Raw genomic sequence first — 13,266 nt, forward strand, 5'->3', positions numbered from 1 at the left:
AGCAGTGTGTGTGTGTGTGTGTGTGTGTGTGCACTTAAACCTGATGCAAATCAATGCAACTATATTTAAATAAACATAGTTAGAAATTAAATTGTTGGACACACGTTCAACTCTTTTTGTAAATATCAAGGCTAAGAAGCGTTTGCCAAGTAACCAATTTGTTTAAGAAGGTGATGACAATGATGATGCTACCAATGATGATGATGATCATCATGATGATGATCATGATGATGAGCAGCAGAAGCTCTAGAAAACTCGTTTGGCTACTCTCTTAGCTCAGTGTTTGTCTATGTCTAATAAAGTTGACCGAAAAGCTAAAAGCCTCTGCCTAAGCGTGGCCAAAATGGCAATATGCTGTGTCTGTCAGTCGCCTTTTAGCTACCTAATAATTGCTTACTATAGATGAACAACAAATGGCATCAAAATGGTAAGAAATATGCCATGTACATATTGATCTTTTTCGCCAAAATGTCAAACTCTGAATGCAAAGGGCAAATCTAACAAACTGATCAAAAGCAGAAGACCAAATGAGGGTGTGGGTAAATAGTAGATAAATGTCAATTTATTTTTTGATTAATCAATTTCCTCCTCCTTCTCCTTCTCCTTCAACGAGTCACTGCAATTTGCATTATTGCATCATAAATATATATTAACAAATTTTCACCAAATTCCAATGCATATAAATTAAAGCAGAGACGACGCAACCCACCCCAAAAAATCAACTGACAAGTTTGTTGCTCAAGTCATTCGAGTTTCGGTTACTCGATTCGATTGCCGCAAGGAACAACTATGAAAAATCTCATATTTGAAACTAAATCGAGTCGACATAACCGACAAGCGTGTTACCAATATTCATAAAACTTCACTTCTCTCCTCAATGCAGATTTTCTATCAAAAAGCATTTAACACGAGCCAAAATTGATCAAAAAAAGCAGCAGCCTTATATGTATATATATAGATATATTCAATTATATGTACATATTCCCCCTCACGTCTCTCTCAATTTAATCCACTAACTAGTGTTGTTTCCATATTATTTAATCAAACAATTTGGGGCAGTGTCTGTGGCAATTTCCTTATGAAAAATGATTTTTAATTGCTCTCGAAAATGGTTTGATAAGAAATTAAACCCAGTGGCGGGTGCCGTTCCTCTGTGCTCTCTATGGCCTGGCTTTAATGGCAGGCGTATTCGATTACGTGAATACACTTACACTCACTTAGTATGTGTGTGTGTGTGTGTGAGTGTTGTGAGTATCTGCGATGCCATAAGACGATTAGTGGCTAAGAAAATCCCCAAGGAGAAGGAGGAGTGCATGAGCCATTAAGCCAAGCCATAGACACATAGAGAGCCATAGCGAAAGTCATTTGTGCAGTGGCTTAAGTGAATTAAGGAGTCAAATTGAATTGACGCCGAGTTGCGGATTATACGAGAAAATTCCCAATTGATGATTGGAAAGGAAAAATGCAAATTTAATTGACTTGCGTTTTGAAGGTGTTAAATTTCCTCAGTTCGTTGTCTGCTAAACATGACTAAAGCTTTAGCAACAACAACAACAACAGGATAAGATAGTTTTTTGTAACTTAATTTGATTTTACAATTAATTTAAGCATGACAATTCAATTTACTTGAATGACAATATAGCTATCAAAATTAAGTTAAAGTTGTGAAAATATATTTTTGAGGAGAATGATTCAACTTTTTTGACCAGGTAAATTCAAATTCATATTATTTATTACTTGAAGCCCTGAAAGCCAAAAAACAAAAACTTATACTAGTTTATTTTCGTTTTAAAATATTAGACTTACTGACATGCTTAGAATATGAAAAATAGTTGAATATCCAATGAATACGACGAATAGCTAAACGGGGTAATAGGTGACCCGATTTCTAAAATTATATAATCTTCAAATCGGAGGACAATACAATAATATTTCATTTTCAAGCTTTCATCTGATATATATATATTCATTTGGATTAAGCATTAACTTTTAGTACAATTGCAGTAGAAGATGAGTCTGACATAATAGCTTACCATTACTGAAATATATAAAACCAGAAGTAGGACAAATTATATTTCGAATCATAGTGACAAAGTATCAAAGGCCCGGAAAGTTTTCACCTTTTGTTCATATTTTAGAAACAGCTTAGAAGAATTTGTCAAGAGGCATCTGGGGTAAGGGCCTCATCTTTTCATAAGACGACATTGCCTAAAAGACGAGATGAGATACAAGACCAATTTTCGTTCCTAAAATGATCGATTTCAGCTGCTTCTTTATACCTACATACATCCATTGATTCTACAAATCGTTTGAAAATAGTTAGTTAGAAATTGTAGTTCGAAGACAATTCTCTTGGAGTTTGTTTGCTCAAAAGTATTAGCCAATTTCATTGCAACGCAAAAAATGAACTGTATTCTGTGTTCTGGTTGAATCTCCAATGATCTAGGCTAGCTACTACATTCTACACCTGCCACACCTTAATTTTTGACCTCTATGACAACTTTCTTTCAATCTTGAACACTACTTAAAATAGTTGCACTTAAAAGTGACAATTTTGACGCCCGACGTGAAGCAATAAAGTGTTAAAGTGTTCTATGTCTGCATAGATCAGACAAAACTTGCTTTGGCTTTTTTTTGTGTTTTTATCTAAAACGACTGTCAACCTTGAGAGACCTTCACTATTTGATTGCAGCTAAGTGCAAGGATAACCTGACTCTGATGTTGACTCCACTTGACTTTGACATGGCAACTTCAACTCCAACATCAACTTCATTAAACGTTTGCTGCCCATACGCCTAGTGCCTAGTGAGCCCAATACACCCAGTATCCAATAACCGATATCCAATATATGTATCAATCAGCCAACTTCAACCTCAGCCTACGGTCTAACATTAAACTTATTGGAGCGGCAACTTTAAAGCGCACTTTGACTCGCCCCCCGTTCGCATTGAACTTGTTGCCAAAGCAACGCAGCGCAGAGCTACGCAAAAAAAAAAGAAGTTATAACAAATTATACCAAAAAAAGAAGCAAAAAAAAACAACTACATCAGAGTGCGTCTTAGTGGCAGATACATTTTGCTTGAGCAAATTAATTTTGATTGGTTTTGATTGCTTTTCGGTTTAGAACGTTTCGGTGTGGGCCAAGTTCTTAAGCCATAGAATGACCATGGGCGGTGGCTGCAACTACAATTTTTTGTTCTTTTTTTCTTTTTTCTATAAATATTCATTGATCAGAGTGTGTGTAGCTAAGTAAGTATGTACATATAGCTGAATTAAACGAGTGGGGGCTGAGTATTTCTACTTTATCTCCATTTTTTTTTCTCTCTGTGCTCAGTAGTTTTTCTTTTTTCCATTTTTTTTTTTTAACGAGCTGGCTTTATGTAAACAAACTGTTAACACAGTTTGGGGCCGTGGCAGGTCTTGAGTAAGTGTGAGTGGCTGTTCTTGTTCTTATTGTTGGCTTACTTTATGACTCTCCATAAGCATGAATTGAAAAGCCGATCCTAAGAGCCGATTAGATTTAACCTTGACCAAGATGATAACTAAAAATACCAATAATAATCAACTGCAATAGACAAAAACGAAACGAACAAGAAAAAAAAAAACAAATCTATTCCATTACGCATATTCATTGATGATCCAAAATGATGATAATGATGACGACGATGATGGGATAATGAGACGATATTAATGAGGTGGCAATTCAAACAAAAATTTAAGTTGAACTCAAGGTTTCAACTATTTGCATTAGCTTGTTAACAAGTGCAGACTGTGAATGATCACTTAACAATATGGACTTGGTTATTATTCTACTTATGCGATTATTTGAATGAAATCATATTAAAACCTGCATTTGATTGATCATTCAGCTGAAGATCTGTAATTGAAAATTCTTTTCTTGCGAGAAGTGGAAAATTTCAAGAGAGTATTTTAGACTTGTTTCTTTTTATTTGAATACTTTTATATTCTCTCTTAAGTGATTGAAGGATCATAACAATTCCAAAGCCAACAAATAATCTTAATTATTCAATTTGAACTTAAGGTAACAACTTTGGAAATTGCAAAATCCAATTATTGAAAACTTTGAAATCTTTTCCATTTTTTCTGTCATTGCATTACGAAAATATGAATTAATCGATGCCAAAGTGCAAATTAATCAATGTTTTTTATTATTTTATTTACTTGAAGACTTTGGTTATGCCTTTAAATATTTTGAGTGCATTTGTCTTCCAATTTGTTTCATTAGAGAGCAATAAAAGTTCAGTGATGGGCCATAAAAGTGTGCCCAAATCCATCACCCAGCTGGGCATTGTAAATGAATCAAAATTTTACATCAACAGCTGTCATCACAGATATAAACTTAAAGTGCCAGTGATATTTTATTCTATTCTATATACTTTAAATCGTTTTGGTAACTAAAAGTTTATAAGGGGGCCATCTGTTTCATTAAATTAATCGTCTGCACCTTACTCTTTTATTTGTCTCCTTTTTCGAATACAACTCACTTAACTGCCACTTTCAATTCAGTTTCTTGACGGCATTTGATGTGGCTCATTGTCTGTGTGGCATGGTGGCAGCTGCAACAGCAGCAACAATAAAACCCGCAACATTAAACACCAGCAGCGACGTTAGGCCAATAGTCATGGCTTTAATGACAAACATAATTCTTTCCCCTGGCAGAGCCACAATGCTTGATCGTGTCATGAATTTGCACAAATTATGCTAATTTCCAAAATTACAAACCGCAAAAAGTGATTTTTGGCTAGCTGCCTCTGTCTCTCGGTTGATCCGCTGTGATATTTGCCATTGCTTGTGGCGAATCAATAAAAATCGAGATGAAAAACAAATAACACAAAAGGTGTTAATTTTGATTGTAAGTGAGTTGGTTTTTTGTCGATTGAAAATACAAACATATATAGAGGGTAATGTGTTTTTTTTTCCTGTGGTTCAGTGACCTTACTTGTTATGCAATCGAGGGAAGTGAAATAGAGACAATAAATCAGCCAAAAGATATAGAAAATGGCCAAAAAAAATATCATCACAAATCCATCAAAAAGGATTGACATTTGATTGCAATCTATTTTGGGGTTGAGATTGAGATGGGGGCGTGGGGTTTCAGTCATCCAACGAGTGTTTTGGCGCAGGTGCCACTCTCTGGTGTGTCTAACTGACAGATGCGGGGCATAGAGTGTGTTACGTCGAAGAAAAAAAAACACAGCCTTTCACACACACACACACACACACACACACTCAGAAACACTCATTCGAAGTCTAACTGACTCCTATCTCCAACTGTAACAATCATGTTGTGGGTGATTACATAAACCTAGACAAGTAGACAACTTTATTCATTTTAGGCCAGGCTAAAAGCCAGCCAGTCTATGCATTGAGCTGCGTGATTTGAAAGCAATTTGCTGTTTTCCTTGTTGTTTCTGTGGCATGGTTTCTTGTTTCAGTTATTTTTGTTTTAAATCGAATGTAATTGACTTGGTAGCACTTGTCGATAGATAAGTAGATTTTAACGAATTATGAGATTAAAGTTTTCAAAGATTGTTTTATATACAATATGTTATACATACAGCAAGCAATCATTTTTCTCTGAATAGGTAATTGAAATGTAATCAAATATGTATGAAAGAAATAGTAGTTTAGGTTTAGTAGTTAAAGGTTTCCAGACTGATTATTCTTGATATTCTTTAAGAGAGGAAAGCCTAAATAAAGGAGTATTGTTTGTATATATCTGAACAGTTTCCTTTGCTATTGGAGCATTTCTATTTCTACTGATAAGTTTTCAGAATATCAAACCTAAGAGTGCAAATCCTTTTACTAGTATAGGCTTATCGAAATCATTCTTTCCAAGTAGTTTATGTATAAATCTCAAGACATTTATTATCTGCTCGACCAAGAAATATCAAAGTAAAGCAAATATTTTGGTTCTTAACGCATTCGAGACTTAAAAGGTGTATGAAAATCTACTCCTCAGTACAAATCCAAGCACAAGTAATCTTTGCACTGTAAAATTAGCTGCTTCACTTTAGAAGCAATACAAAAATGTATTCTTTTATTGCTAAAACAGGAGTTAGCTGGTCTATTCACTACTTTTTACTTTGTCAATTCTTAATAAAAGATAATTCAAAGTGACTGAAAATCATTTCAATAATTTACACTTACAATAATCTCCACAGTCTCAATCTATAAACGTCAATACTACTCTCCAGCTTTGCCATACTGTAACTTTTCTCACCCAGTTATTCCTTACTTTCAATAGTTTTTACACAAACTTTTTACTTTCAAAGTATTGAAGTCGAATCTATTACTAATAAATTTCGTTTATCGTATCATGGAGTAAAGTTCAATTTACATAAATTTGCCAAGCACTCAACAATCTCAAAAGTAAAAAAAAAAAAATGTGCAACTTTCAAGCTTGACAAATTCTCTTGATATCAATTAAATAAAATGCTTTTTACCATTCCCCAAATTAAAAGCCGCCACTTTCCGTGTAGGAAAAGACTCCCATAAATCGCCAAGTAATTTATTAATTGCTTTTTCCCATTAATCCCAAATGCAAGTCAGATAAATATACTATATACACGTATATACATAGTTAGTTAATGTTATTAGTTAAAATTACAACGTGTTGCGTTCGGTAGACGAATTGCATAACATTTGGCTGGCACGTCCCAAAAAGAACTCAACTAACTCGGCTAAAATAAATAAATAAGCGTAGAAAATGCGACACAAAAAAAAAAAAAAACTAATAACAACAACAACAAAAAATTGGCACAGCACACGCCCAAAATACCTTGGCCAGTTTGCTGGAAAATGCGGAATAAAAAACACATGCATAAAAAAGTAAATTTAACTAAACAACAACAAAAAAACAAATCGAACTGCAAACAAAAAATGTTTAAAAAAAATACCCCAAGTTGCTCTCAATTGGCAGCCGTGAAGAAAAAAAAATTTGCAGGCAGTCGCATAAATTAAAATAACTTAACAAATGAAATAAAACTAAAAGACAAAAAAATGCAACTTTAAGTTGTCTGTGACAGAATTAATAGTAAATTAATTGTTTTGGTTTTTTTTTTTTTCTTTTTGTCTCTTAAGGCAAGGAAAGTTTGTTTGAAAACCGTAGAAAAGAGACAGCACACATTTCATTTGACTTTTAGTTTAATAAATCGAACAGTAGATACCCTGTAAGAGCTAGTTTAGAAATTAAATTAAAATAACATTTTAACATTTTTGTCTAGATTTCGACATTTTTTTAAGATAATCAAAACTTTGTGAAATATTTGCATGATAGCTTAAGATTGTCAGTCGTAAAAATGTTAGGAGAGAATAATCAATAAAAAATTAACAATTACAAGTTTTTAAGACAAGTATAACTAAAGATATCTAAATTTTGATCACATGGTTCATCCTGTTTCGAGCAATTCTGACTTTTTACTTTCAATGCAACTGCTTTATGTGGACTTATAATACTAATAATAAGTGTAACATTAAAGGCGGTAAATTGATCAGTTAAATGATAAACTCTGCATTGGAATTAACCATTTCTAAAATATTCAAATTTTATACAAAATATTGTCGGTATTGCACTTACTGCGCTCCTTTTCTGATATTGATTTAGATACTTGTTTTGTACATATCTGTATGTATTTAAATTGAAAGTAAAATGAAATTAACAGCCTAAAAATAAGCAAACTAAATAATTATAGTCTTGGGTGACATAGGTTAAAAATATCTTAAATTCGATCATATGTAGTATTCTTTGTCTTCCCATTAATTTAAATTGACAATTTAGTTTGGGAAATTGTCAACGTCAATTGAAATCATAAATCTGAGCTTATAAAACAATAAGCTAAAATCATATCTTTTCCACATGGAAGAGCAACCTATGCTAACATCAGCCTTACATCCTTTTTTTAACCTACTGCAAAGGTTTTTTCTTTCTTTTTTTTGGCTTTTGCATTTTCCCCGCCTCAACTTACTTTCAAGTTGAATGGCAAATGTTTATCATAAGCATTTATCATTTTACGCACTGTTTAACCATTGGCAAATCCATTTAAGTGTCGCCAGAGCAAACATTTTTCATAATTCACAGCCAAATCGAAGAGATGCAACAGGCAAATAGCCAAAGGCAAGAGTCAAAAAGCAATTGCAATGCAACGCGCAAAACGCACAAAAACAAAGATACAAAAAATAAAACTTAAAAATTTTCAATAGACGTTGAGTAAAAATTTTGTTTGCCTCGGTTCGCTGGCATGTCATCAATAGCAATTTGTTGTTGTTGCTGTTGTCTCCCTCCCTCCCTCCCTCTCTCTCTCTATCTGTCGCTCTTTCTGTGTCTGTTGGCAATTTGTTTATGGCACAAGTTGTTGTACTTGCTTACTTAGTTGTTGCTGCTGTGCTTTTTTAGCTGTTGACATTTTGGCCAGAGTCGCGTGTTCGTAAGCTGGGACATTGAACTTTGTCAGTCTTTAATTTATTTGGGAACAAATTCAAGTTCGTTTCTTAAGTCTTTCGTTTTGGGCGTTAAAGCAATCAAAGACTGAACTGAAATGGAATCAATGCGGTTTAATCACTCTTATTAATTTACATTCCCAACAATTGAGTCACAAATCAAAAACACAATTCCAATTTCCGTTAAGTAATTTGCATGCAAAGTTCTCGTGTTTTGGCCACATTAATAACCCAACAAGGCAATAAGACAAGCAGCAAACTGTTTCACCAGCTAATTCTATAGTTAATATTTTAATTATACCACTGGAGTGCAGCACTAAGAACACCAACAACAACTACAATAACAAATTACTAGCTAAGACTTAAATTGCCTTAAGTCACCGCGGGGCGTTTTCGAGTGGGTGTCCATTTGGTAGAATTCTTATACCCTAGCACAAAAGGTTATATTAACTCTAGATCTAAAAGCAAGACAATTTCTACAGGAACAATTAAATGATAGATTTTAAGAAAGTTTTATTCAAAAATTAGAAGAAGAAACTATTGTAAGCTGTGGCCAAATTACAATCCAGTTGAATAGCAATTCAAGTTGTATTAAAATTTCAAGGGTAAAGTTTAGTTTAGTTCAAGTTTAACCAAGTCCTCTCATTCGGATTTTATTTTATTACCCTAAGATGCTTAGATAAAACAATGGAAAAACAAATTCCAAAAACATTTTAACCAAACAAATTAGCTCAACCTTTCTCAAGGTTTTTTAACTTGTTTAAAATTGGTTCTACTAATTATTGCCATTACAAAGGCGATAAAAACTAAAGTTCGCAGCAAAAGCAACCACAACTAAAGCAAACAAATTCTTATCTAGATCACAACTCAAAATTATTTGCATAAAATGTTCAACTATGCAAATTGCAACTAATTTTTATGACCGCCCAGCCAGTTCTTGGCAACTCTCATAAGAGTTCTCCAAAGAGTTCTCATACTACTGATACGTATATTAAATTATAAAAATATTTATTTCACATGTGTGCGTGTAAATCTTACACACAAAAACAGAAGAAAAAAAAAACCAGCCAAAGAGAAATAATAAGTAATAAATGTAATAAATAATTTATATGTGGCTTGTGGTTGGCTGGCGCCAAATGTGGTCGACAACAAGTTGTTTGACAAATGTTCCATTGATACAGAAGAGGAGAAAGAAGGCGATAGACAGACAGAAATTGTTTAAATATTTCCAACGGATATATGTGTATGCAGAAGTTGCTTAATAGTTTTTTACCAATCTACAGGCCAAGACAAATTCAATTCAAATTTGTCCATAAAGTGCATAATCTTTGGCTTAGATTTCATGCGAGTCATAACGACCAAATAAAAAAAAAGGAAAAAGCCAAATGCCACTAAATAATAATAGCCATATTTAAATTAAAACAATTTCAAGTTTTGGTTTAAAGATTATTTTCGTATATAGATGTAGATGGAAATATTGCAAATATTTCTATGAATTTTATTTCCAACATATGCTTAACTTATTTTAAAACTTAAGTTCATTTTAGAAAATAAAATAAGTAAATGATTCCCAAGTAACAAAAGGTTTTTAACTGAAAAGAATTAATTGGAAAACCTTAAAAAATTTGAATAATTGCCTATAATATTTTTAAGTCATTTTGCCACCACATTTGAAAGTGCTTTGACTCTCTTTGAGATTTTCTTTCATGTTGCCATAACTAAACTCATAATTTTCCTTTTAATATATTACAGGAGGGCAGCATTGGTCACGATCTGGTCATTAAACCTTTGCCACATGAACTGAGTCCCAATAAAGAGGAGTCCCATCACATTGTCTACAAACGTGAGGCCAGTCAGACAGAAGATCAACTTAGTGATTTTGGTGAGTATTCTTCTCTTTGAGTTTTGTATGAATAATTGATGTAATCTCATCGTCGGGTAGAGCAAATAACATTCTAAAATCTACATCTTAATGGGAGCATTGAACTAGAAATCGTCTTCGTCTCTAAGCATCTATAAATCTCTTAGACATACAGGCGCAACCGACAGGTTAAGAAAGGAAAAAAACAAAAACAGCCAGAATAAACAGAGATCGACGTGTAGTTGATAGCAATTTCCTGTTTAGCACACAGAAACAAAAACCCATCTACATACACAGAGAGTTCAATGTAAGACTTGAACTTTACGGATGCAATTGTCCTTCGGCGGTTACATTTACCTCTCTGAAGAAGAAGTGGCGCCAAAATACCAAGCTATAAAAACGGTTATTTAATGTTTAAAGTTTTCTGGCGTCGTCTCTGTTTTATTTTTTGGTTAATGCCCCAAAAAATTATACTAAATACAGTTAAATTGTCGCGCTACCTGACTTGCGTCTTAGCATAATAAAGTCATATGAAATTTAATTTTTTCCCCATTTTTTTGTTCGATATTGCAGCCTTCATGGAACCCGATGATTTGCTGGCCAGCGAAAAACTTGAACGTCTACAGCAACGTCAGCAGCGCCGTCGGCGTCGCAGCACAGAAAACGTTCCCGCAAGTCCCGACTTTGAAGATCTGAATGATGAGGATGAAGGTGCTTTAGATGGGGATACCCAAACAGCTGAATCTCGCACACGTTCCAGACGTCAGGCTCCCTATATTATCTATCCCGAGGTCTTGGTTATTGTCGACTATGATGGCTATCGTCTGCACGGCGGTGATAATTTACAGGTGCGTGACATAAATGAAACAACAACGAAAACATTCAACGGCCAGCAGCCCAACAACACTGCAATCCAAATGAAGTTGTCGCTGCAGACAGCTGGATATGATTTTTTGGACACAGAACCACACCCAATTGCCATATGCCATTAGCCTAAGGGGCTTGATGGGGGATAATATATTTTTGTTGTAAAAGTTGTTTGCCCGAGACCAGTCTAAGCACATTGATAGATGGGTCTTAAGTCATTGCCTGGAGGAATAACCAGTGTTAGTAATTGAATGAAAACACAATTTGTGCAATGACTGAAACTCATGACTGAAAACTATTTCCATTCCAAATGCATCTATAATGATATCTCACATGATCTCTTAGTTGGAAAATGTAACCAATTTTATTCACACTTATTTTTAGTTAGAGTTTATAAATTCTGCTTCGCCTTGGGGCAAATAAGCAGGGATTAAACCGATAACCGATAGTCAATATAACCAATGTTTACTGTAATAGGTAAAAAAGTTTAGTTAGACAACATCTTTCCATATTTGCTTTCTGCATATCATAATCAAACAGCCAATCATGACTCTATTCTTGACTTTGGTCTATACTTAGCGCATCCAAGAACGCTTAAATTTCTTAATATTAAAGGAAAGTTGTTTGTAGATCTGTTCACAATCGATAATTTATCAAATGGCATGACGACTCTTTGATACATTATCTTTATCATTTATTAAACTGGGCAGAACAACAATTAAAATAGATAAATAAAATAAATTTCACATAGAATTTCATTACAGGGTTTGATGTGTCAAATTTAAAACTCAAATGCTGTAAATTTTCAATACGTATAAAGCAGTTGAGCCGATTTTTGTTTGATATCATAACAAACATCATTAGAATATAAATTCTAATTAGTATTGAAGGTAAAACACAGTGACATAAAAACTGATTAGCTTCAGAAAAAAGTTCCCACAATCTTCCTAAACTAGAAGCAATTTGACATTTTATGAGTCCATCATAAAGACGTAAAATCGGGTGTGATTCTTGACTTGCTGACACAATGAAAATATATGACTACAATTTGTTGACTGATATTTGCTGAACATGAAGACACATTGCATCATAATTGACTACTTCCTTCTTCACCCACTGTCTTTATGGTGGCTACAAAGATCATTAATATAAGAGATTTATAACATTTGCCTCCTCTGGGTGTGGTCCTTAAAATTTATAAGATTAAGCAGCATAGATAAAAGTCTGTATTATAAAATTTGTGTACCTTTACTCATTTGGTTTCTCTTCTTTTAATTTCTCAGGTCAAACGTTATTTCATTTCGTTTTGGAATGGCGTGGATTTGCGTTATCGTCTGCTTAAAGGACCCAGAATACGTATAAGTATTGCCGGCATTATTATCTCACGAGTAAGTTGACCAAATGTTAATCTAAAAGCTCACTCATTACACAATCCAATCAAATTTCAACTTTCATTTGGCTAATTGAGTAATCCATTTTGGTAGTTCAACTTTAACCTCCCCCCCCAAAAAAAAGAGAGGCAGAGTGAGAGAGATAAACTAAAACCTAAAATGGGATCTTTTGCAAATTGGAACAACTTTGGTCCTAACCGCGGGCCAAAGAGCTCAACTGAACTGAATTGTCACGATTTTGTGGGGGCAAAAAATAAAAACAAAAAGACAGAAACTAAAAAAAACATGCAACGCATGCGCTTCGATTCGTTAGAAAAAATGTGAACAATCAATTTGGCTAAAACTAAAGCAACAAATTTTAACAAGTTTTTTTTTCATTGGTGCTTGTTGTGCTCCGCTTTTGTTTATTTGCCAGTTTTTTTTTTGTTGTTTTTTTGGCTTTGGCAGAAGCAAAACCATTGCTAAATGATATTTTTTTTAGAAATTAGCAAAAATTTATGGGGGCACGCGAACAATCAAATGCGTCAATTGGGATTTGAAAATACTTTTCCAAACTTTTTAAACTCTGGAGCAAAACTAACTGGCATAACTAAAACTTAATTTTCAAAAAGTTGCTGAATACAATTCAAGTCAATTATGTTTGCCATTCTAATTGCTCACATAATTAATATTAAAATCGAAAAGTAA

The 13,266-nt window shown here is 33.7% G+C and overlaps 1 protein-coding gene across 3 annotated transcripts in view; it reads left to right on the plus strand.

Annotated features, from left to right (window-relative positions):
• The window catches only part of LOC6643412 (venom metalloproteinase 3), a 66,263-nt gene that overhangs the window by 35,692 nt on the left and 17,305 nt on the right, over positions 1-13,266 (plus strand). For all 3 annotated transcript variants that reach the window (XM_023176277.2, XM_047009726.1, XM_047009727.1), the window contains exons 5-7: positions 10,213-10,342; positions 10,895-11,169; positions 12,472-12,576. In XM_023176277.2, coding sequence (XP_023032045.1) covers positions 10,213-10,342; positions 10,895-11,169; positions 12,472-12,576 — 510 coding nt within the window. The remainder of the gene's footprint in view (positions 1-10,212; positions 10,343-10,894; positions 11,170-12,471; positions 12,577-13,266) is intronic.

Source organism: Drosophila willistoni (genome assembly GCF_018902025.1).
Source record: "Drosophila willistoni isolate 14030-0811.24 chromosome 2L unlocalized genomic scaffold, UCI_dwil_1.1 Seg168, whole genome shotgun sequence".
NCBI classification, from domain to species: domain Eukaryota; kingdom Metazoa; phylum Arthropoda; class Insecta; order Diptera; family Drosophilidae; genus Drosophila; species Drosophila willistoni.